The 26005-nt window shown below is 40.7% G+C and overlaps 1 protein-coding gene across 1 annotated transcript; it reads right to left on the reverse strand.

Annotated features, from left to right (window-relative positions):
* Positions 1 to 256: 256 nt before the first annotated feature.
* Positions 257 to 24434, reverse strand: ripk2 (receptor-interacting serine-threonine kinase 2). Its single transcript, XM_057333779.1, has 11 exons — positions 23757 to 24434; positions 23058 to 23211; positions 22739 to 22894; positions 21977 to 22134; positions 19842 to 19891; positions 18444 to 18605; positions 4011 to 4096; positions 3786 to 3857; positions 3553 to 3652; positions 3258 to 3461; positions 257 to 3107 (listed from the first exon to the last, which is right to left on the reverse strand). Exons 1-11 carry the CDS (start codon positions 23960 to 23962, stop codon positions 2785 to 2787), a joined length of 1671 nt encoding a protein of 556 aa, XP_057189762.1. The 5' UTR covers positions 23963 to 24434; the 3' UTR covers positions 257 to 2784.
* Positions 24435 to 26005: the final 1571 nt, after the last annotated feature.

The raw sequence follows: 26005 nt of genomic DNA on the forward strand, positions 1-26005 counted from the left end.
TCCTACTAAAAATAATTTGTGATTTAAAATTCTTAAACTATAAATGTAAAGTCTAAAGTAACATACATAGAAAACCCTATTTGTAATTCAGTGGGAAAACTGGTGTTCAAAAACACACTTGTAAAAGGTGATCACCTGTAACTGGATTAATACTTAATAATTAAGTCATTGTGTAAACAACTGGCAGAGAGTTCAGATTCAGAAAGTTTTTTTCTGGGCATCAGGAACCACAAAACAAGACAACACACTTGCATTCAGTAAATACTACACGTTTTAATAACACCTCAAACTTGACCATTTTTGGAAGTTCCTTATCACACAGTAACAGAACGCAGATGCTACTTGTACACTGCTACATAAGCTTAACATTATTGTCATTATATATTTGTTATTTGTCAGCAAGACAACACTCTAAGAAACTCTAAAAGTTCAAAGGCAGACATGAATGTTGAAATAAGTAGCACAGCCATTTCAATTACTGTAAATCCACAGCCAGTGTGATGTTACATATTACATAGCATGTAAAAGTGTGACGAACACTGTAATAAACTATGTCTTCTGTATCCAAGCCTACATTCTGTTTAGGCAAGTCAGAATTTGGCGTCATATTGTATTGCTAAGTTGTGTGCCGACACTCACTGTTTATTTAGCATCTGAATAACAGAGTGAGTCTAAAGATGCATTCAGCAATGCAGCATCACTGGATTGGCACAGCACTTTAAAGCCTGATACTAAAATAAAAAAAGACACAGCAACAACTTATCACAAACCACTTAAAATGCATGGAAATTATCACTTAATGTTATACATGACTATATAAATAAATACAAAACGAACATAACTCTTGATATTGTAAATGGTCCCCAACCCCACAAAAAATCTACAGATCTTAAAACACCATCTTTTTAAAATCATTATTTGTGAGTCTTCCGTATGACTACTGAAAACAAAAGTCCCAAAGCACAGCTTAAAAGCTTAGAAGAGGAAACATGAATGGAGCAGCCAGTTTCAGGACATTCCACGACATGAAGTCCACCTAGGGAACGTCTTCAAAATACTGACGTTGCATCAGAAGAAATTCTGCAATGGCTTGTATAATGCTTGTTTGCACAAAGGGAAAATTAACAGTAGCATGCAAAATCACTGTCACAGGAATTTCAAGTCTCAACACTGAACAAACAATGAACTAGGGTTATCACAAAACTTATCAAGCACATGACTGACTCAGTACCCCAGTAGGCCAAAAAACAATGAAGAATAAAGTCAGAAATTTAGTTCATGACATCATAAATTTGCGTTCTGTCTGTGTTAATTTAAAGCATTCCCTTTGGTTTATAATATTAAAACAATTAAGAGTCAGAAATAATATCTTCAAACAAGACAGAAAATCTGCTGGTCTAAACAAGTAACTCAGTTCCAAAGACTTAGATACTATTTGTTCATAATTTCCTTAATAAACATTTTGCCAGTAGGAGCTTTTTTAAGATCTATCCAGCTGATGTTGACAGTTGCTCTATGCTCAAAGTGCTATTAACTGTCTATTCTGCTACATGTGGAGCAGGTGATGACAAGCGTAAACCTGTCTGATGTTACGCAGGATGGCACAACAATTAATTTATCAAAGCAGAATTTGCCTAAGGCATTTAACATGCACGGCTGCATATGGTTTGATAGGCAGATGAGGTCAAACACATGGAAGTCATGTGTATCTTTGAGAACGACAAGAACTTCAAGTGAAAGTTACCCTAAAATGAACTCACTTTCTTTTCATTTAAAACCTGTATGACTTTTTTCTTCTGCAGAACACAAAATGAGATATTTTGAATAATGTTGGTAACCCAACAGCGGCGTTACCCATTCTCTTCTAGTGCAGTCAATGGGTATCGATATTGTAAGGTTACCAACATTGTCCAAAATCAATAGTTTTATAATTTGTGGCACCTAGTATTGCTACAGTAGTCAAAAAAGCAAAAAAGGTCAACCCGGTCTGGCAAGGAGCTTTCTGTGCTTCATCTGGGCAGAAGAATTGTGACAGATTACAACTGTGATAAAGAGAATACGACATTAGCATTTCAAATGTCAAAATAAAAGCCTCAGAAAAGAAGGAATAGTGAACTAGTTGGCACTTCATAATGCATTATGGCACAACCAATGGCATTTGAATGGACCTTAGTCAAGGTAGACCATATTTCATTTGACTCAAGTACAGTCTGATCGATAGTTCTATGTCTCATCCCATTTTCAGCATGTTTTTGGAGTCATCTCTACTGGCACAAATGTACAACATTACAAACTACTGAACAATCTCTGCATTTATCCCACTCAAGTTTCAATGTGGGAAAACAAAAGCACTGGTTTACAAAAAGGAAGACCGTACAGCTGATTCACACTACTTCCAAATCCCGTCCTGTCTGTGCAATTGTGAGGATTTGTTATGTGGGTAAGGCAGCCAAACAAAAAGAGTTACAAAATGATGTGCTGACAGGGAGGGTGTAAACGACGACAAAGGTTTAAACACCATTTTGTGGAACTTCAACACTGCTAGAGTTTGTTTTCTCTTCAAAATGGGCCATGCTAAACTCCACAACAAAGTGCTCATCTGGCCAACACGTTTTTCCAGGAATACAAACTACCACCTAAGCAGCAGTAACAAAGCAAGAACTGTCCTTTAGCAGAACCCTAGAAACAAAACGGAGGACTCACATTTCTTCTGTTCGAAGAAGGTCAGAAGACGTTTCGATTGATGTTAAAGGAGTTGGAGAGGAAGGGGGCGGTGGGAGCAGTTTATGGTGGTGGAGGGCTGATGGTACTGATGTCAGGATAGGGATTTAGGCCCATCTGTCTGTTATCCAGAAGTTTCCTCACCACCACACGACAAAACTCCTCGCTGTGCCGGTCGCAGGTGTCCAGAAGCTTGCGTACCTTTGCGGTGCGTGTGGGTAGGTTCACTACCAGTTCGTAGTCCTCATGCATCAGCAGCTCGCGAGCCAGCAGAGCTTCTAAGCTCTGGTTGAGACACGCCTCCGTCATCTGCTGAACAATGTCCTCCCGTCGGGATGCGATCCAGCGGGTTGCGGGACCCTGGGGGTCAAATCCTGGGGTGAAATCTGTGGACACAGTCAGGATGTGGACATTAGAAATAGACTATGTGACATTACAGTATTTTCCTTTGTTCATGTTTTTGAAAGTAACAAAGTAATGGAAGAGATGAAGATGTGTCAGACATGTTGAGGGTTTGGCTAAAAAAGACATGGTACCTTGCGGTTGTGGCTGTAGGGTGAGGGGTTGTATGGCTGGGGCCAGATCGCTCTCACACTGGGGTGAATGTGTTTCCAGGGGTATGTTGAAGTCGGATACGGGCTGGGCCGTCTGATATTCAGGACTGAGGTTGTTACGAGAGCAGTGGTCCACTAGAGGCTTTGGAGAATCCAGTGGAATGGACACTAATGATGACGGAAGACCTGAAAAACATGTAGAACATCAGTGATAAACCAACCTACAGTACGTTTAAAACTTTTAAGTGTGTGTGTGTGTGTTAAGATGTAATCTTGCCTTGAGAAGGTGGTATATTTGATATGGTAAGGAATCCTGGATGGGATATTTCTGCTTCCTGGGAAGAGCAGGAACCTGATCCAGACATGGAACAGTTGACCTGTTGTGTAACAATAACACTAGAAGTAAGAAACCCACCGGACAGTTTTCATGTCTGCTCAAATGATGAATCATAACACAAAACAGGACTTCGATTTTAAAATAAAAAACACTGGCCACCAGACATTTTGCACCTTCATAGTCTTTTCCTGGGTTTGTTTTCCATTTGTTTGAGATGATGAGCAGCAGCTTGATGGCCTCATATACTTGAAGAAGGGAAGGATAAATGACAAAATCAGTTTTATGCCTCACATCCAGAAACTCAATACAAAGACTATTTACAGTGTTTATCAGTAAAACATCCAGATAATGTTCTTAAGAGTTTAAGGTAAAAAAACATGGTCAGCATAAACACTCACTTTTGACCGTTTGACTTCCAGTACTGCTTCTAGGACATCAATCTCATCAAACTTTCTCAACATCGGCTCCAGTTCGATAAGACAATCTATAAGACAAAACAGATAATAGATGACGCCTGTGTCTAGAACAGTGGTTTTCAACATAGGTCAAAAAGAGAAACAAAACCCTTAAGTAGAACCAGAATGATAACAAAACTTATTAAAATTTTCATCCTGACACTGTTAACACACTATTTAAGAATAAGGGTATTTGATAAGGCAAGCATTAAAATGACTACTGCTCATACCTAGGGTTGATTTTTTTAACGTGTAAATATCAGGATTGCATCATGTACCATTTGTGCTACAGAAATTAATTTTTATAATCCACAATAAATGTAAAGGTGTTGCTCATGCGGCGACTCGCAACAGGTGTCAGTAGTTGAGTGCGATTACGTGAGCGTGGTTTTTTGTCTGTCGGCTATGAAGGTATTTTTGGTGCAAAACAACTGAGCGCCTGTGAGAGTGGAACTTGTAGTTGTAGAGAGTGGAACTTGTAGTTGTAGAGGTCGGCCACACATGTGTATCAGTAAATTTGAAGTCAAAATTTGAAGTTGCAAACTTGTAGATTGTTTTTCTCTCTCGCCTTCTTGAATCCTTCCTTGAATCTATACATATTTTTTATCCTTAAAGAGTACATAACATGAGATCATGAAAATTACATTTCATGAAGTGTGTAATGTTGCTGTGTTTGAAAGTAAGCAGTCTGCCAAGTTGTAAATCCGATGGTGAATGAATAAAGTTATTGGCTTGGAAAAAAGGGATTCAACTGTGAATCATGCAAACGAGTCGTCCCTAGTCCTATTCGCGAACCGCCGCGGATTTACGTCACTACATATAGTTCATGCCTACGTTTTGCTAGGACTGCCCGTGAAAACGTAACTCTTCTCCCAACACTGTAGCTTGTGAGCCTCATTCGCGGTAGACCAATCACAGCAGACTAGACCATCTGACCAATCACATCAGACTAGGCTAGCGGTAAGGAGGGGATTAGACAGATGAATCGCGGAACGAATCATTTAAGAGTCAGCCAAGAAGTACGGTAAGAATAACTGCCTATTATTACGAAATAATTGTGTTTTTACACCTATGTACATAAACTTGTTGTTGGACACTCCATAAACCAAAGTAGGACCTTAAAAATCCCTAGTTATGTACTCTTTAACCTTTCTTAATTGCAATGGTTCTATGGAAGATGGGTGCCACATTTTTGTTGGTGTTAACGCTTCTATTCGTTTTTGTTGCCGGAACATTACCAAACAGGATTCAATACTCCAGAGATTTTCTCCTGGGATTGAATACAGGTTGTCTGGTGCCGAGGCAACTCACAGACTTTTCTCTGCTCAAGGATACTATAGCTTATAATAATAGCCAGCTTTTCAGTCCTGATGGAAATGGTGGGACTAGAGGAGGACAATGAAAAGAGCCAAGAAGGGTGGCGTGAGACAGCGTGTGAGAACATCAATGAGGAAGAAACGTCTGCCTTTACAATCAATAGTCTTGGCTGATGTCCAGTTGCTTAAAAATAAGGTTGACGAACTTCAGGCACGAGTATCCTACACATGTGAGTTTAGAGATGCATGTGTGTTGGCCTTCACAGAGACGTGGCTGACGGATGCAGACATGGATTCTGCCGTTCATATTGATGGATTTGGAGTACCAGTACGCCTTGATCGCGACCCAGGTATGACGGGGAAACGACAAGGAGGTGGAGTATACTTTTATATTAAACCACGATAGTGTAATAATATAACTGTAAGGGAGAACGTTTGCTTACCGGACATTGAGCTGCTTACAATTTTTCTGAGACCATACTACTTGCCCAGGGAAATTCCCCAAGTGTTCCTGACTGTTGTGTACATTCACCCCAAAGCTAATACTAATAAGACAAACAAGGTGTTGCTCTCTGTGGTACAAAGACTTCAGTCCATCTCACCTGATGCTCCGTGCTTTGTTATGGGTGATTTTAATCACAGTAACTGTAATAAAACTCCACCATTTCCATCAGTAAATCACTTGCCACACTCATGGAAAAAAGACCCTTGACTTATGTTACGGATCCATACGGGGGGACGTATAGATCCATTCCTGAGCCTCCGCTAGGTTCTTCTGACTACAGTGTGGTGCACCTGGTCCCAACATATAAGACTGTGCTGCGAAGGAGAGGCACAGAGACACAGAAGCTACAAGTGTGTAACGAGGATGGTATTTTGGCTCTTCAAGGATGCTGTTCATGACTTCACATAATAACGTTGAAAAGGTCACGCTTGACGTAGGCATAAGTACTGAGTCAGTGTTTACAAATGTGTAGAAGGAGGACCGTTCAAAAGTTGTTGAATGTTCAATGACACGTATTCAAATGTCTTTGTGTCAGTTTATTGTTTAAAATGGTCATTTCTTGTGCGTATCCTGGATGTTGTAATATTAAAAAAGCGTGACCTTTCCAAAGTAATTACGTATTATGTGAAGTCATGAACGGGCATCGCAGAACAGGCAAGGTGAGCATTTGTGTTTATAAAGCATATATTTTTTTTTTTTTTAGAAAATGACCGATCGTTTCGTTAGATAAGACCCTTATTCATGTGCTGGCAGAAAAGCTTATTAAATTGTTTTACTTGGATTTTAATTTGGTAAGATGGGTAGTTGATTTTCTATCGAATAGGACCCCGACCCAGTCTAGTTTAGTTAATGGCATGTTATCCTCCAAGTTATGTTCTTCTAAGGGTTCTCCTCAGGGGTGTGTTCTTTCCACCCTCCTTTTTATTTTATATGCCAATGATTGTAAGAGTACATTTGATGATAGGTATATACTGAAGTTTGCCAATGATACTGTTATTGTGAGCATTCAAGTCAATGAAGAGACATGTCATGGACCTGTGGTGGAAGATTTTGTCTCCTGGTGTGCAAAGTGTAATCTAAACTTAAACATAGCTAAGACCAAAGACATGATTATAGGCTTTGGAAAATCTGCCATCTCTATCTAGCCATATAGTAGCCAACATGGTCAACAAAAAAGTCTCCAGACCTAAGGAAAGGAAGCCTCGCTCATCGGCCGTAACCATTCATGGAGAAGAGGATCAACAACGGCCATGAGATGACACATGCGGTTCCGGCTTGATTAAGTGGAAAGCGGCAGCCGCCCGATAACAACGCACACAACAAGTAGTATGTAACCTGAGTTTAGTACTGTGTTATGGCTTGTTTGAACGCAGTTTGATGGGGTTACTGTCACTTGTTGAAGTTTGGTGCTGTTATTGTTCATACCGGGTTGATTGCCACTGATCGGGTTATGTTTACTAGAGTGTTGTTAGCTTTACATTGGATTCAGTGCCTTGGTTATTATATCGTGCCTGCATGTGATTGCTGTGGCTATTGGTTGTTGGCTTTACGTTCGATTCATACTGTGGTGGCTATTTGCATCTGCCTGTATGCACAAAATGAGTGGATCAAATGCTGGTTCTTCCTCAATTTCCTCTAAAATGGAGAAGAGAAAAATCACTATAACGGCAACGGCTTTGGCCAGCAAGACTGAGTCAAGTCAGAAACAGGAGAAGTAAACTAATTGAAGGGCCAGATATTGTCTCTCAAAGAGTTCATGAGAGATGATCAAAATGTTTCACAAGTTAAAGCACAGTTTGATGTTCTGCTGCGATTGTCTGAAAATGCCACTGCATTGCACAAATCTCTGATGCCTTTAATTCCATCAGAGGAATAAGAAAGACAAAATTCATGGTTCGCAAGCATCACCGTATACAATCAAGGATGTATTAATGATGCCAAAGTGTGGATTTCAGAAATTGACAAGCCGCGTTCAGAGCGAACTCATGATGCCGAGTGTCACCAGGAGGTTCTGTCAGAGGAAGAAAGCGGAATTCATGAGGCTGTAAAAAAGGGAAAACCGGAACCATCTTATCTTCTCAACATGATGACATACTGCCAAGTGACAGTATATCCAACATAAGCAGTAGAAAACAAGGTTCAAAATCAAACATTTCATCAGCACGTCTCAAAGCAGAGGTGGAAATAGCTGCTCTGCTTGCCCGTCAAAGTTTGCTAAAGGAAAAACATTCTCTTGAGGAGCAGGAAGAGAAATTAAGACAACAAAAAGGAACAACTTCAGCTTAAGGCTGATATAGCCTCATCAATGGCAAAAGTGAATGTTTTAAGAACCTCTGAATATGATGTGCGGAGTGCTGCTTCTCATCGACCCGATGGCATGGAGTCATATTTTAAGAAAAAAGGAAAAACTGTGGCAGCTCTTAACGTTGATGCAGAGACTTTTGTTCCACAGAATCCTGGAGAGGATGAAAACGGAAAATCAGAGACTGGAAATTCTGATTTATGCCTTGACAGGCTAAAGCAAAAAAGGGCAGACAATACTATTGATCTCCAGCAGAGGCCCTCTGTGTTCATGAGACCGCTCATTGTTCCAAATACTACTGCACTTCCAGTGTCTCATCATAGAGATGTCCATATACTCTTTTCCACAAACATTAATAGTGACCAGAACCACATGTTGTCTGTAATGGAAAAGCAGAATGAGATAACATCAATGCTGGTGCATCAGCAATGTCTTGCATCACTGCCTAGAACAGCCATCCAAATATTTGATGGTGACCCTCTACAGTACCACTCTTTTATACGGTCATTTGAACAAGTAATTGAGAAAAAGGCTGACAATGCTGAGGATAGCCTACACTTTTTGGAGCAGTACACTAGGGAGAAACCACAACAACTTGTTAGGAGCTGTCAACATGTGACTGATGGCTCAGGATATGCAAAGGTAAAGACTTTAATGCATTAACACTTTGGAAATGAGCATATGATTGCATCTGCCTATTTGAATAAGGTTTCTTCATGGCCAACAATCAAGTCAGAAGATGGTAAGGCTTTACATGCATACAGTCTGTTCTTACGTGGATGTTACAATGCTATGGATAAGGTTTATAGTCTATGTGAATTGAATACACCTGCCAATATGATCGCCGTGATTAAAAGATTACCCTACAAACTGAGAGACAAGTGGAGAACAGTGTCATGTGATATTCAGGAAAGGCATCATAGGAGAACTAAGTTTGTTGATATTGTGACTTTTTTGGAGCACCAAGTGAAAATCATGACAGATCCTGTGTTTGGAAACTTACAGGATGCACCAATGTTGGTGGCAAATAATGAAGGCAGCAGGACAAAATCACATTGCTTAAGGGCTAAAGGAAGTAGCTTTGCCACTGCTGCTACTGCAGTTAAAAAGACACTAACGGAACACAAGGTTAAAAATAGTAATTTACCTGAAAAGACTTGCCTGTACTGCAAAGGTGGACACATGTTGGAGTTTTGTACTCTGTTGGAGAAAGGAGCTCAAAGTGAGAAGATTGATTTCCTAAAAAAGATTGTAGTTTGTTTTGGCTGTTTGTGTACTGGTCACATCAGTAAGGAGTGTAGGAAACATCTCTCTTGCAAAATATGCGGCTTAAGGCACCCTAGTTTGCTTCACATTCACCACAAGGATAAGGGAGCAGATGTAGAGAAAGGCAAGATCAACTCAGAGAGTGCAGTGGGCAGTTCCTTGGACTTAATCTCTCTGGGAGAAAAACAAAGATTCTTTTGTGTACCATGGGCCAGGAGAGAATTGTGGACAGTTGTTTTGCGTCAGACTTGGAATTGGCTGGATTTGACAGTGACTGGTACTGTGAAATGCCAGATATCTTCACACGACGTAGGATGCCAGTGAATAAGAGTAACATCTCACGCCTGGAAGATCTGCATATATGGCCTCATTTGAAACAAGTGTACTTACCTGTAATAGATGCAGATGTGGAGCTTCTGATAGGCATGAATGTGCCCAGAGCTTTGGAGCTGCTTGAAGTTATTAGGAGGGTGGATAAAGGGCCGTATGCCATAAAGACAATGCTTGCTTGGTAAATGGACCTCTAGGTGGAGGCTGTTGTGATGGACCTGACTTGTATCAGTCTGCAGTTACTATCAACAGAATTTCTGCTGTAACACTTGACGAACTCTGGAAACAACAGTTCAAGGCAGACTTTCCAGAGTGTAGTCAGGAAGAACAACCAGGACTTTCAAGGGAGGACTGCAGGTTCTTAGAAATGGTTAACGATACTGTGAAATTAGTTGATGGCCATTACAGTATTGGCTTACCTCTGAAGAACAGAAAGTTAAGCATGTCAATAACCTTAACATTGCAGAACAATGCACCCTTAACCTGAAGAGAAGGTTTCTCAGAGATCCATTATTCCATAAGGACTACACTGCCTTCATGAATAACCTTCTATCCAGTGGTTATGCTGAGAAAGTGCCAACCACAGATCTGGCACGCAGTGATGGAAAGGTATGGTACATCCCACACCATGGGGTATACCACCCGAAGAAAGGGAAGATCCGAGTTGTCTTTGATTGTGCAGCATCATTTCAATGCACATCACTCAACGCACAACTCCTGAATGGTCCTGATCTGACTAGTACGTTAATTTGAGTCCTGACTAGGTTCAGGAATGAGCCTGTTGTTCTGATGTCTGACGTTGAGGCGATGTTTCATCAGGTTTAAGTTCCAGAGGAGGATTTGGACCTGTTGAGATTTCTTTGGTGGTCTAGTGGAGACTTCACTCAGTGTATGGAAGAGTTCAGGATGGTTGTCCATTTGTTTGGGGCAACATCTTCTCCAAGTTGTGCTAATTTTGCTCTACAAAGGTGCGCAGAAGACAACAAAGACTTCTGCAGCCAGCAAGTGTTTGAGACCATCATGTACAGTTTCTATGTAGATGACTGCCTTGCCTCTGTCCCTCTATAAAGACCTTAAAACCATCTGTGTTAAGGGCGGCTTTCATCTAACGAAATGGATAAGCAACAGTCGAGGTGTGTTGGCCTCAATACCTGAGGAGGAGAGAGCAAAGGAAGTAAAAGACCTGGATCTGGACCATGACTCATTACCTGTTGAAAGAGCACTGGGAGTGCATTGGTGTGTCCAGTCCGATACCTTTAAGTTCAGTATAACTATTCAGGAGAGACCATTGATCTGCAGAGGTATCCTTTCAACTGTCAGCTCTTTCTATGACCCTTTGGGGATCCTAGCTCCTGTGGTTTTTACGGCAAAAAGGATTCTTAAGGATCTGTGTCGGAACCGGCTAGGATGGGATGATGTCATACAGCAGCTGTTGCTCAGGAGTGGATAGATTGGCTGAAGGAGCTACATCAGTTGGAAGGCTTCAGCATCAGACGATGTTTAAAACCTCTGAACTTGGAGAGGCAGCCACTGCTCAGTTGCATCATTTTGCTGATGCTAGTGAGGAAGGATACGGTACTGATACCTATCTTTTGCTGCGTAATGAACACTCTCAGTTACACAGCGCCTTCATAATGGGAAAATCCAGGATGGCACCTTTAAAGCCTTTTACTATCCCACGTATGGAGTTAACAGCGGCTGTTGTAGCAGCTCGTATGGACAAACTGTGGAGAAAGGAGCTAAGACTACAGCTTCAAGACTCTGTTTTCTGGACAGACAGTACCTCAGTATTAAAATACATTAAGAATGAAACTTCAAGATTTCAAATCTTTGTGGCAAACCGGGTCTCAGAGATTCTCAAGGGTTCTGATGCATCTCAATGGAGATTTGTGAACACTGCATACAATCCTGCAGACCTTGCCTCCAGAGGCGTGAGGGCAGAGCCATTTCTAAATAACAAAACTTGGATATCCGGTCCCTCATTTCTCTTGCAATCAGAAGAAGACTGGCCTGTTAACCCAGATAAATTACAACAACTTCCATTTGAAGATCCTGAGGTCAAGGTATCAGCTGCTTTTGGAGTTTCTGCAATAAGAGAAGAAAATGATGCAGTGACTTGTTTGATCAACCGCACTTCATCTTGGACACGTCTAATAAGAGTGATGGGCTGGATTCTAAGATTCAAGGCTTTGTCTTTGAATCTCAAGAAAATGAAAGAGTTCACTGTACGTCTTACCCATTCTGCATCAGATGTACTTTAACTCAACAGGAAGATGCTCTCTCCAAGGACATGCTCGATTTCAAGAACAAGCTCTGTGGTGGTTATCTCTCATTGGGAGAGATCAGAGAAGCTGAAATTGAAGTTATCATGTTCTGTCAGAGAAAAAGGTTCTCGGAAGAGTTCTCCTGCCTCCAAAAGGGAGAAGGTGTGAAAAGAAACAGCAGTTTATATAAACTCAATCCAATATTGGTAGAAGGTGTGTTAAGAGTTGGAGGACTGCTAAGTAAGGCTGCCATGCCTGAAGAGTCAAAACATCCTGCCATATTAGCTAAAGGCCTTCATATCGTCAAAGCTTTTATAGTTTTTTTATTACAATAAACAAAGCAAAATAAAAAAAATTTGCGATTTCTTTTTTTTTAGCAATAATCCGCTAATTTTCTTCTTTCAAAAAAGAATTCATGAGTTACAGCCATTTTAGTGCCAACAATGGGTTTTCACGTGTAGGCTCAAAAAGGGCTGCAACAGTGAAGATGTTATTCCATTTTGTTGGAATGATGGCATTCGATGTGAGTCTTTATGTTTAGTGTTCTCAAATTACTTCACCTTCGCTTTACAAAGCTTGCATATTGAATACGTCTTGTCAAGCTCCTTCTTACCATAGAGCTGATCAAATCCGAAGTATTTCCAAAAACTTGCCCTCGCTAAAAATGGGACGGGGTGTATTTCTTTTAGCCCCGCCATCGCTGTTGCTGAGCTTAAGGTGTGCGGTCTCTCGACTGTCCGGGTGCCGCACCGGTCTCGCAAAAAAGTTCTGCCTTTTTTGCTCCGACAACATCACCAATTGTTATTTTAACTAGAAAATCGATTTTTGGAAATCTGTGAATCGATAAGAATCGCTAGAGGACTGAATCGCGATTCATATGTGAATCAATTTTTTCACCCACCCCTAGAGATTACGGCACCTGGTGGTGGCGGAAGTGGTAAGAGTATATCCTCTGTTCACCTGTGTGAGTGGGGAGAATGGAGAGGGGGTGACGAGGAAAGGCTTATTTTTTGTTGACCGCTACCAAGCTTCTAATCCAAATTATAATGACTTTTGGATGCATGTATTGGATACACATTCTTGTTTGTTCTCTATGCAAATAAAATCAAAAGGAAAAACGAAGTCTTCGGAGTTATGATCATTGAAAGCAAGCGCGTCTGACAATAGGGTTCCCTTAATCAGCCTCTCGGCGGCGAAGTTAATCAGAATTAGAAGAGCTTTATTGCCAAGTGTGCTTCCACACACAAGGAATTTTCTTTGGTGTTGGAAGCTTCTAGTACAGACATTCAACACAATGACAATACAATATAATACGATTTACAGTCTAAAAGATTCTAAATTGTGCATATATAAAATAAAGAGTATTTTACAGAAAATGGGGGATAATAACATATAAGAGACATTGTACAGGGTAGTATATAGTAGAATATACATATTAACAGATTGTATGTACACTTGTGCAAATGGATAATTTAGTAAGTAGAGGTAGTGTTATGTACATGTATACATAAAATGTAGATATAATAAGGCACTATAGTGCACACTATAGGAGTAGTGGAAGTGGAATATTGCTCTTAAGGAGCAGTTATCTGTTTAGGAGGGAGATTGCCTGGGGGAAGAAGCTGCTTCTGTGTCTGGAAGTCCTGGTGTTTGGTGCTCTAAAGCGCCGACCAGAGGGCAGCAGATCAAATAGTTTGTGTGCTGGGTGTGTGGAGTCAATGATGATTTTTCTTGCCCTGTTTTTCACTCTGGAATCGTACAGGTCCTGAAGTGTGGGCAGAGTAGCACCAATAATCTTCTCAGCACTACGAACTGTCCATTGTAGTCTTCGTAGGTCTGATTTGGTGGCCGAGCCATACCAAACAGTAATTGAAGTGCACAGAACAGATTCGATGACCACTGATTTGAACTGGGTCAGTAGCTCCTGTGGTAGGTTGAACTTCCTCAATTGACGGAGGAAGTATAACCTCTGCTGGGCCTTCTTTACAATGGAGTCTATGTGGGACTCCCACTTCAGGTCCTGAGAGATGGTGGAGCCCAGGAACCTGAATGACTCCACAGTATCCACAGTGCTGTCCAGGATGGTGAGGGGAGGAAGTGATGGAGGGTTCCTTCTGAAATCCACTATCATCTCCACTGTCTTGAATGCATTCAGCTCTAGGTTGTTTTGACTACACCAGGCAGCCAGCTGAGCAACCTCCTTTCTGTAGGCAGATTCATCACCGTCTTGAATAAGGCCAATGACTGTGGTGTCATCTGCAAACTTCAGGAGTTTGACAGAAGGGTCTGTAGAGGTGCATTCGTTTGTGTAGAGTGACAATAGCAGTGGAGAAAGAACACATCCTTGAGGAGCTCCGGTGCTGATGGTACATGTGCTGGATTTAAATTTTCCCAACCTCACTAGCTGCTGCCTGTTCGACAGGAAGTTAATAATCCACTGACAGGTAGAGGTTGGCACAGAGAGCTGGGTAAGCTTGGGCAGGAGGAGGTCTGGGATTATGGTGTTGAAGGCTGAGCTGAAGTCTACAAACAGTATCCTGACGTAAGTCCCTGGTCTGTCTAGGTGTTGTAGGATGTAAATGCAGTCCCATGTTTACTGCATCGTCCACAGACCTGTTTGCTCGGTAAGCAAACTGGAGGGGATCAAGAAGTGGTCTGGTGATGTCCTTCAGGTGGGCCAGTACAAGTCTCTCAAATTACTTCATGACCACAGATGTTAAAGCAACAGGCCTGTAGTCATTAAGTCCAGAGATTTTGGGGTTCTTCTGTACAGGGATGATGGTGGAGCGTTTGAAGCATGAAGGGACTTCACACTGCTCCAAAGATCTGTTAAAAATATTAGTGAAGATGGGCGACAGCTGCTCAGCACAGACTTTCAGGCAGGAGGGTGAGACATTGTCTGGGCCTGGTGCTTTTCTGATCTTTTGTTTGCGGAAAAGCTGGCACACATCCTCTTTGCAGATCTTAAGTGCAGGTTGAGTGTCAAGAGGAGGTGTTAATTGTATAGCAGAGATAGGGTCAGGGCGGGTGTGTAGGGTGAGACTCTGCATTTCAAAACGACAATAGACGTCGTTCAGGTCGTCAGCCAGTCGTTGATTACCCACAGACTGAGGGTATGATGGCTTGTAGTTGGTAATGTCTTTCAGGCCTTTCCACACTGATGCAGGGTCGTTGGCTGAAAACTGGCTCTTCAGCTTTTCAGAGTAGCTTCTCTTAGCTGCTCTTATCTCCTTTGTCAGTGTGTTTTTGGCCTGATTATACAAGACTTTGTCCCCACTTCTGTAAGCATCTTCTTTGGCCTGACGAAGCTGTCTCAGTTTCATTGTAAACCATGGTTTGTCATTGTTGTATGTTAAGCGAGTCCTGGTGGGAATACACATGTCCTCACAGAAGCTGATGTAGGATGTCACTGTGTCAGTTAACTCATCCAGATCAGTGGCTGCAGCTTCAAAGACACTCCAATCCGTGCAGTCGAAACAGGCTTGTAAGGCCCGCTCTGTTTCGCTGCTCCATCTCTTTGCTGTTCTTGCTACAGGCTTGGCAGATTTAAGCTTCTGTCTGTAGGTCGGAAGAAGATGAACCAGGCAATGATCAGAGAGACCCAGAGCTGCTCTGGGAACAGAGTGGTATGCATCCTGTATTGTGGTGTAACAGTGATCCAGAATGTTGCTGTCTCTGGTGGGGCATGTGATATGCTGCCTGTATTTTGGAAGCTCACGGGAGAGGTTTGCTCTGTTAAAGTCCCCAATAATAATAATAATAATAAGAGAATCCGGGTGTTGCTGCTCCGTGTCAGTGATGTAATCCGCCAGCTGTTGCGGATTACATCATGTGGAGGAATGTAAACATTCACGAGAATAAATGAGGAAAACTCGCGTGGCGAATAAAAAGGTTTGCAGTTGATAGAGAATGCTTCTAAGTACGAAAAGTACATCTTCTTCAATGTTGTTATATCTCTGCACCAACCTTCTTTATATAAAAACATAATCCACCACGCGTCTTCCCTGTTGACTCGGCAATGCGATCCGCTCTGAACAGCTGAAAACCCGGCAGATGTAACGCGCTGTCCGGTATGGTGTCATTGAGCCATGTTTCTGTGAAACACAGCGCAGCGGAGTTGGAAAAATCTTTGTTTGTGTCCTGGTGAGTAAGAGTATTTCGTCCGTTTTGTTGGTAAGGGAGCGGACATTCGCCAGGTGTATACTCGGCAGCGGGGTCCTAAATCCGCGTCGTCGGAGTCTGACGAGCGCACCCGCTCGCTTTCCCCGCTTGCGTCTTTTAGAGCGTTTGTATAGAGCTGCCGCTCCTCCAAGTAAAATGTCCAGTAAGACGTCTGAATTTTCAAAATTAGGGAAAAGATTGATAGAAGGGCATTGCTTGATGTTAAGCAATTCGTCCCTGGTAAAAGTGATTAAAGAAGAGTAGCTTAAAACAGGAAAAACAAACAAAAAAGACATAAGTACTAGAGTACTCCAAACCGAGGCAGCCATCCGCGGCTCCATCTTGATTTAAGCTAATGGTCAGCCATATAGTCGCCTACTACTACTACTACTACTACTACTATTAAAGAATCTTATATGCAATGAGCATAGTTCTAGCATTACACTCCTGAACAAAATCTTAAGACCGGGGGAAATATTACAAGCATTCGCATTTCTCGCTGGTGGATCGTAACCAGGTTGTAAGTACTGATTCAAAATGCCAAAACAAGAAACAGGAGCAAGAGACAAAAAACAGAGAGTAGGCAATTTATTGAAAACTTCATTTAAACTCAAACAGGCTGTTCATCAGCTGATCAAAAGTTTAAGACCATAGCCCAAAGGCAGAACTAAAAGTGTAATAAATGGACTAATAGTGAGTAGCGCCACCGTTCTTGTTGATCACTTCAAACACTCGTTTCTGCATACTTGAGGCTGTTGGCAACGTTGCTCCATGTGGTGAAGATGGCTTTACGAATGGCATCCATGTTCTGGAAATGATGTCCGTTTTTGTAAACATCCTTTGCCATCCATCCCCAAACGTTCTCAATGGGATTTAGATCAGGGGAACATGCAGGATGGTCCAAAAGAGTGACATTATTCTCCTGGAAGAAGTCATTTGTCAGGTGGGTGTTGTGAACTGCAGCGTTGTCCTGTTGAAAGACCCAGTCATTACCGCACAGACGAGGGCCCTCAGTCAAGAGGGATGCCCGCTGCAACATGTCCACATAGCCAGCCGACGGCCCTGCACAACCTGAAGCTCCATTTTCCTATTGAAGTAAAAAGCACCCCAGATCATGATTACATTTACTCATTTGGCAGACACTTTTATCCAAAGCGACTTACAGTGCATTTAGTCTATACATGTCTTTTTTTATCAGTGTGTGTTCCCTGGGATCGAACCCACAACCTTGCGTTGTTAGCGCAATGCTCTACCAACTGAGCTACACAGGAAGATGGAGCCTCCAACACTGTGCCGCATTGAAAACATCTCCAGTGGGATCTCCTTGTCATGCCAGTAATGTTGGAAGCCATCAGGACCGTCCAGGTTTATTTTTTTCTCACCAGAGAATAAAACTTTTTCCACCTGTCAATGTCTCATGTTTGGTGCTCCCTTGCAAATTCCAAACAGGCAAGTTTGTGGCGTGGAAGGAGACGTGGCTTTTGAAGACGTTTTTTTGTTCTTGAAGCCCTTCTCTCGCAGATGCCGTCTTATGGTTATTGGGCTGCAGTCAGCATCAGTAAGGGCCTTAATTTGGGTTGAGGATCGCCTTGTGACTTCACGGACAGCCCTTCGGATCCTCCGGTTCAGTGCAGGTTTTGGGTCTACTACTTGACTTTTTTGTCCCATAACTCTCAGGATCTTTTAAGAAATTTGCAATGACTGTCTTACTATGTCCAAACTTGGCAGTGATGGCCACGTTCAAAGACAGAAAGCCTTCTTACAATACTTGTAATTTTTCCCACGGTCTTAAGAATTTGTTCAGGAGTGTATCTCTAACAGCCTACTGCTTACTCAAAGATAAAATACTTTGTATGAGTGAAAAATATGTATGAATAAATTATTAAACATCCACACTGTTTAATATAGTTACAGTTTTATTACGCCATATTGCGTTCAATAGTAATTCTGTTTGGACAAAGTGAACTTCATGACTCTGTGCCCTCTGTCACTACACAAACATTTCCTCATTCTTCCGATTTGTCCTCATTTAACACTGTTGCAAGAGCTTGCAATCCAAAACATGAGCTGACAAAAATGCCAGTAAAAGTAATCACAATGACACAATTGTGGTTAGAGGTTTAGCCAATTAATATACTACAAGCACAGGATGGTGACAGGACATCACAATGATTCACAGTGATTGGGCAAAGCAAAGAAAAGGTCAAAGGTTGGATTCAAGCCGATACTTACGAAGAAAGGAGGGACGCTCTTCTGGGTTGGTGGTCCAGCCGCAGGTCATGATGTTTATGAGGGTTTCTCTGCTGGGAATGTCTGTGGGAAGACTGTCTGGGCCCGTGTCGGGTCGAGACCCTCGGAGAACGCTGAACATGATCTGCATGGGATTGGTGGCATCTGAAAGTACAGTAGGAAAGATAGTACAATCCGAAGATGATGTTGAAATAGAGAAGTGGTCGAGTCATGAAATCTGTGTCTTAATATTTTTTGCTTCAAAAACATGACACTGCTAAATCGGCCACTGCTTAGTGCTTATATGGTGTAGGGCTGGGCTGAATGATGGAATATATAATAATATAATAAAATGTCAACCGTAAGAGATTTTTCTATTCCATGTATTCCGCGGAATGTAACTAAGTAGGCGTGGTTAACTCGGCACTCTGCAAGTTGGGCGTCATGCTGAAAAAAACATGTGAATTAATGCACCCGTAACAAATTAACAAATCAAACATTCTTTTGACCTTCTTTCAGTCTGTAGTTTCGTGATCCGCTCCAGTCCGGCGCTTCTCTCACCCTCAGTGCTCATGCAGGGATCTGCGCCAGCATTTAAAAAAGCTCATTCTCAGGTATTTCAGAAGTCAGGTCGCTTTGTAAAGCTGTTAATAGTTTTAATTAAGTTTAACTTTAGGCGAGCCAAGGTGAAACTTGTTTTGTAACGCACGATGATGCTCGCCACGTGAACGCTGCTACTGGGAGACGGGTGTGGAGTTACCAGAGACTTGCAGTGCGCGAGAATAAACAAACCTAAAGACAGAGAGTCGCAACACACTAAAAGTGCTCATCTAATAGAGAGTAAAGAGTGATAAAGACCTACAGTACAGACCCCATGAACACCAGTTTATAACACCAGTCGTATACTGTAATTTCATTGTTTGTGCATATATTCAAACTTCATTGTTATACATGTTGTCTATCTTCCTACTGTATACATATTATATAGCTAGAATATAAATATAAAGTAATAATAAATCTGATTATCAGAACTTAATTTGATATCTTTATTACTTTTTCATAACTTTCCTACATTTTAACTATATGGTGAGCATTTAAATGAACTGTAATAAAGAAAAATGAGGTATAAGATATAGAATTAAAATAGGAGATTGTTACCGTGAAATATATCGTTACTGTGAAATAAAACTATTCATTCCGTGAAATAGATTTTTGGTCATTCTGCCCATCCCTAATATGGTGCTACTTAAAGATTAAATGTAACCATTACGACCATCACAGTTTATAGATAAAGATGACTAAAATATTAAATGACACTTAGATAGATAACCACAGCAAACCGTTATTAACTTTATGATAGTGTCCAGCTGACTGTACATTATATGAACTCAACCCCCCTACCTTCATATGGTATCCGTCTTGAAAGCACTTCCCACATGATGATGGCGTAACTAATAGAGGAAGCAGAGAACAGATGAGTGAATGGTTTCACTGTTGCCATCTACATCCACATTTGGCAATCCCCATCAGAGATAACACAGACTCTCATTTCAGTTTCACGATTTCAACAGACCCTCTGACTAAAGACAGAAAACCTTCGGTCAGTCTTACATTAGTGCTTGGGCTCATAGAAAACAAAGGTTTTCTGATACAGTTTTGGTGAGCAATGAATAAAACAGTTTCTTAGCCTTTCCTGGTGTTCCGGGAATTCGTTAAAATATTACCAAAATCCAAACAGGGGTCCGTGACTACATACAATATGAATGTAACCACCACCCATGTTTTCAAAATCTGCTTTTCTGACCTCCAACTGGAAATTGGACACCAAATTATTTTATTTCCCCATCCCAACCATTTCCACATTCCATCAGAAACATGTCCTTCAACTTACAGGAATTGTGTTGAGTTAACAATAGAAAGTCAATAGACACAATAGACAGATAATGAGAGAGACAGTTAAAGGGGATTTCATAAAAATATGGAACTGAGAAAGCAGGACAACAGTGCTCTTTAAAAACCATACTATAGAAATAGTAAGACCAACATTCATTCAGCAGATCAAAAGGGAATGTGTTTTTTTGTAGTCCAAATCAAGATTTTTTTTAAGGCCATGTTTAGCTCAAGTTAAGTCTTTCTCTTCTTTATGTTGCCATTTTATAAACCCAGTTACAGGACAATTATTTACTATATTAAAGGAACACTCCACTTTTTTTGGAAATAGGCTCATTCTCCAACTCCCCCAGAGTTAATAAGTTGAGTTTTACCATTTTGGAATCTATTTAACTGATCTCCGGGCCTGGCGATAGCACTTTTAGTATAGATCATTGAATCCAATTAGACCAGTAGCATCGCGTTCAAAAATGACCAAAAAGTTTCGATAATTTTCCTATTTTAAACTGGACTCTTCTGTAGTTATATCGTGTGCTAAGACCGGCGGAAAATGAAAAGTTGTGGTTTCTAGGCTGATATGATTAGGAACTATACTCCCATTCCGGCGTAATAATCAAGGAAGCTTGCTGCCGTAACATGGCCGCAGCAGGCACAGTGATATCACACAACGCATTTCCACATTTGAAGCATAGATTCCAAAACGGTAAAACTCAACTTATTACCTCTGGGGGAGTTGGAGAATGAGCCCATTTCCAAAAAAGTGGAGTGTTCCTTTAACAAAAAAAGGAAAACTGTTTTTTGTTCATTAACTCACACTATTAAGAAAGTATTAAAAGGTTTACTTGGAAAAAAAAACATTTTATTTTGACTACCATTTTTTTAATAATAGTTGAGACACACATGATGTTTTATCTTCTAAATTTTAGGTATTGTTTTCTACCTGTAAATGCCGGCTCAACAGGAAATTTCTCTGTTTTCAATATAGGTAATAAAAGAGTTTCATCTCCAGCTAACCATACCCCTAGTATATCATCTGCATTTCTACCCAAAAATTTCACCCAAAAATAAATAAATATCTATCATCATTTACTCACCTTCGAGTTGTTCCAAATCTGTATACATTTCTTTGTTTTGATGAACAGAGAAAGATATTTTGAAGAATGCTTATAACCAAACAGTTCTTGTACGCCATTGACTACCATAGTAGACAAACGTACTTTATAATTTTTTTGTTCTGTTGAATACAAAAGAAGATCTTTTGAAGAATGTAAGACAGTAAACAGTTCTGGTGCACTTTTGACTGCCATTGTAATTACTAACATAGTAATCCTACTATGGTAGTCAATGGGGTCCAAGAACTGTTTGGTTACAAGCATTCGTCCAAATATCTTTCTCTGCATTCAACCAAACAAAGAGATTTTTACAGATTTGGAACAACTAGAGAGTGAGTAATTCATAACAGAATTTTCAGCTAAAAGCTATTCTTGTCTGAATGTTGATGCTTTTTAACCTCAGGATGTTAAATCAGCTATTATCATCACCCTGAAATGCTGCAGGTGCAGAAAAAGTGTGCATTCCCACAGAAATGACAGTGAGTGCAGACACTAACCATATATTCCTGAACATTGTAAAACATACTGACTAACCTGTACATGTCATATTTGACATCAGCCCTGCGGTTCTTGGAAGGTTCATACTCCTCAGGTGGCATGTAGATGACAGTGCCCCCCATTTCAGCAGGTTTGGAGCCAGAGCCTTTAGTGATAGACAGCTGACGCCATTTAGACAAGCCAAAATCAGCTATCTAAAAACACATACAAGATAGAGCACTTTACATCAGAGTATGAAGGAATGTAACATATACAAAATGCTAGGTAAAGAATTAGTTAAGGTTTACAAACTCATTGTAAGTTATGTTTCCTTGTAAGTTAAGTTGTTTAACTGTACTTTTCCCCCTATATGCATAATTTCTCAGGCTTTAGAAAAAAATGCATCAACAACCTGTTACATATACTGGTTGTTGACAGTTCAAAGAAACCTACACATTTCTTCCCTGCAAAGCGTATTACTTCATAACCACCGTTATATCATCGCATAGTGCGTAATACTGCACAACGTCACAGATCTAACTAAAAATGTACAAAACATACAAAGACAATTGCCTGCACATTCAGTTTACACTGACGCAAAGACTTGCGAAACAAAGACATTACATCAATGGTAAATCATCTTGACAAGAGTCTTCTACTGCATTTACCTTTATCCAAAGCAACCGTCCTGCAGTGCATAACAGGGACATTTGATCAGTTTGTGTGTTCCCTTAAATGAACCCAAGACTTCAGTGTTGCTACCACCAACGAATGACCTATAGGAACTTTCTTTATTTCTACTAGTCCAAATGCACAAACCTTGACATGGTACTCCCCATCCAGCAGAATTTTCTGAGTTTTGAGGTCATGGTGTAGAAGAGGTGGGCTCATATTGTGGAGGAAGTTGACCCCTAGAGCTATCTCGTAAAGAATTCGAAGCCTCAATGGCCAGGCCACCACTGGGTACATATCTTTCTGTTACATAAACAAGAAAATACATAACATAACGTCAAAAAACACTCATGTTATCAACAAGGACGAAAGTGAAACTCTCTGTGAATAAGAGTAATTGTGTTTTTTAAACTATTAACATCAGACTAAACAGGAAGCCCTACCATGTAAAATGAATGTGGATTACCTCATGCAGTAGTTCGTCCAGAGATCCATTGGTCATGAACTCTGTCACAATGCAGAAGAACTCGGGTTCATTGCACACCCCAAAGATCTGAATGATGTGGTTGAATCGAGCTTTGTGAAGCACCTCCGCCTCTTTTAGTAAACAATTCCTTTCTCTGCAAAAATGTACATGGTTAGAAAAGACCTGGGGGATTTTTCAGCCACCACAGCTGTTTATTATGAACATAATACTGACTGTCAGGGTTCCCATACTTTTTCTGTAGTTAAACATAAATAGAGCTATTGAATTGATCTTTCATGGGTTTTCCCAAACCTGAAAGTTATTTCTTATTTTTGTGTAAATCACAATGAAATTTTCTAGTCTTAAGTCTTCCATAAGAAAATCATTGAATGTGCATAAAGAAATATTTTCTACTTAAATTCATTTTCAATGTTTGTATAAAATCTATCATATAGTCTATTCCATTCTGTCTTTTTCCAGCCGCATCACATACTCAAAGCATGCTGTATGACCACATACTTATGTGAAAGGATGCATACCAGGCAGCACATAACAAAGTATGACATGACAAAACTTTCAACGACATGTAATATATACAGTCTGAAAAATGACATGACCCAACCCAGCTATACTTTTACCATGTCTTAGGCACTGTACACTTGAATGAAGAATGAAGCAAGTAAAGATCACAACACGAACCTCTCACCAACCGGTGAATCCAGTTTTAAACACTTAATCGCTACTGTTGTGCGCCAGTCACTGTGCTGCGCCCTGAACACAGTCCCAAAGCCTCCCTTACTGATGTAGTGCAGGTCCGTTAGTTTCCTATACGGAATCACCGGTAAGGTGCTGGTGAGACTGCAGATGTTGACGCAGCCCGTGTGCTCCATGTTTCGGGATGTCATAGGATAAAACGGGCCCGTACAGCTTTAGAAAGACAGACGAAAGGGGAAATGAAAGCTCGCGCTGCTGCTGAAACCCTCGCGACGAGAGAAAAGCTCGCGCATTTACCTACATGTTGCAAATGTCGCTTGAATTACGTACTAAATGGGCCAGAGACGAGCGTCGGAGACACAACTAAACGACTACTAAATCACGAAGGCTAAACTATTCTGATTAAAACTACTAACGTTACTGAATAGGATATGGAAACGAAATGTGTTCTCTCTTAGACACGCCCCCAAACCTAACAACGTTTTGATATCACGCCATAAATAAACTGACGACGAAAACTAATCAGATGGACGTGAGGCGGGATTCGACGATAATGAAAGCTGTCGTAGTATTTCGCAGGTGCGTATGAGTGTGTCGGAGTCGGACCAAAACCGAATGTGCTGTTATGTTTTTTTGTAACCACCCGTCAAACCCCGCCTTGGACTGTTTGCGATTTGCTGTGAATATATGAGTGACCTCTCGATTGTCCAATCACAGACTTCTTAAAAGGCTTTAATAGTCAACGCTGTAACGCTGGGCGGAGCTTCTCGGAATCCAGGTGGAGGAAAAACTTCCAATCGGCCGAACTCACGTGCATTCCAAACGGCATAAATAATGCTTTCTAAAGACACTTCAAAAACAAGCATGGCGACTATGTTGTAACTTCATTTCAAACTGTAGTTCGCCAAAAACGGACTAAAAGTGTTCTGAAAGACTGCCATTTTTTTTATTTTAAGACCTAGTTCAACACCACTTCCGGGGTGGTACAGTACGGATCACCGTTTAATTATTTGCATCATCCAGCAAAACTATATATAGATTTTACTATTATAATTATCATTATGATTACTACATGTGCTCTTAAACGTTTAGACACATGGACGTTGTCTGCAATTTATTAATACCATTCAATGGTAGTAATGATCCCATCGTCCTGTAGTTTTTCAGACTTTGAGTCACAATGGCTAAGCTAATAAGTGTAGCACATATTAGGTTAGCATTTAAGATTTAAAAATGAAAGAATAACATATTTAAACTTTTAAAAGAAACAACGTTGACATCCCTCTGACGCGTTGTGTACTTACAGTATAGACCAATAAAAATAGAGCATACGTCAGAATCCGCCCCTTGTGGTGAATCCATTATGATGTTAGAAAGGGAATCCCCTAATGAAGAGATTTCCCCTCGCAACAACGTGGCTCTCTGCTTTTAGCGTGTTATAAAATACTAGAGGGACTTCAAAGAAATGTACCACGTCCTACATTGATTTCACATTATGGCCGGTTCTAGATATATTTTTCCCTCCTAAAGATTTTTCTAGAACCACATCCCCACCAACCAACAATTCCGCTCATTCATTTAGGGCTGTTTGACATTAAATATATATTCACTTTGATACTCTTTTGCCTGTGTCCTTTTGGGTTCAATCATGATTAAAAACGAATTCACCCCTGTTGAGCATTCAGGAAGTATCTTGGTTACGTGTTTTGCCTTTGACACAATGAAAGACGTGTCCAAAGAAACATTATTACTCATTATGTTATTGCTTGGGGATGTTTTTTGTGCCAACAACCCAGCATATGATTGCAAATCAATATTTTAAAACGTCAGGCAGTCTGCGGTCACTGTGACCAGCGAAGCAGCAGAGGTTTGTAGATACACTGCCTTTTAATTGTAAACAAAACACAAAATTCTGTTTGTTTTAGCAAGTCTTAATATCGCCATCTAGTGGCTGTACCAGCCCTATCACCTTAAGACCTTAAGATCATCGCTTAAATCTCTGGCTTTATCTTGCTACACCTGCATTTAGGCCTACATACAATTTCTTAAGGTCCCGGTAGATTCATCACTGATTTAGTCCAATTTAACCAGACCTTGTAAGGCTGTTCAATGTATATCATAATTAGAAATATTAAAGCAGATTAAAATTCACTTCTACTGCAGAACATTTGATTTTTTTCCGTATTCATAATGCTTCCTCTTTTACATCAATAACAGTAAAAAAGATACTCTGT

This window comes from Triplophysa rosa, linkage group LG5, assembly GCF_024868665.1.
Source record: "Triplophysa rosa linkage group LG5, Trosa_1v2, whole genome shotgun sequence".
NCBI classification, from domain to species: domain Eukaryota; kingdom Metazoa; phylum Chordata; class Actinopteri; order Cypriniformes; family Nemacheilidae; genus Triplophysa; species Triplophysa rosa.

What these genes read in the sequence shown, in the direction of transcription:
- ripk2 (XM_057333779.1), bottom strand. Translation starts at nt 23,962, where the DNA reads ATGACATCCCGAAACATGGAGCACACGGGCTGCGTCAACATCTGCAGT. An exon ending in GATTCACCGGTTGGTGAGAG is followed by an intron (nt 23,212 to 23,756) that starts GTTCGTGTTGTG and finishes ACATTTTTGCAG; the next exon opens with AGAAAGGAATTGTTTACTAA. An exon ending in TGGAAGTCAAACGGTCAAAA is followed by an intron (nt 3,858 to 4,010) that starts GTGAGTGTTTAT and finishes CCCTTCTTCAAG; the next exon opens with TATATGAGGCCATCAAGCTG.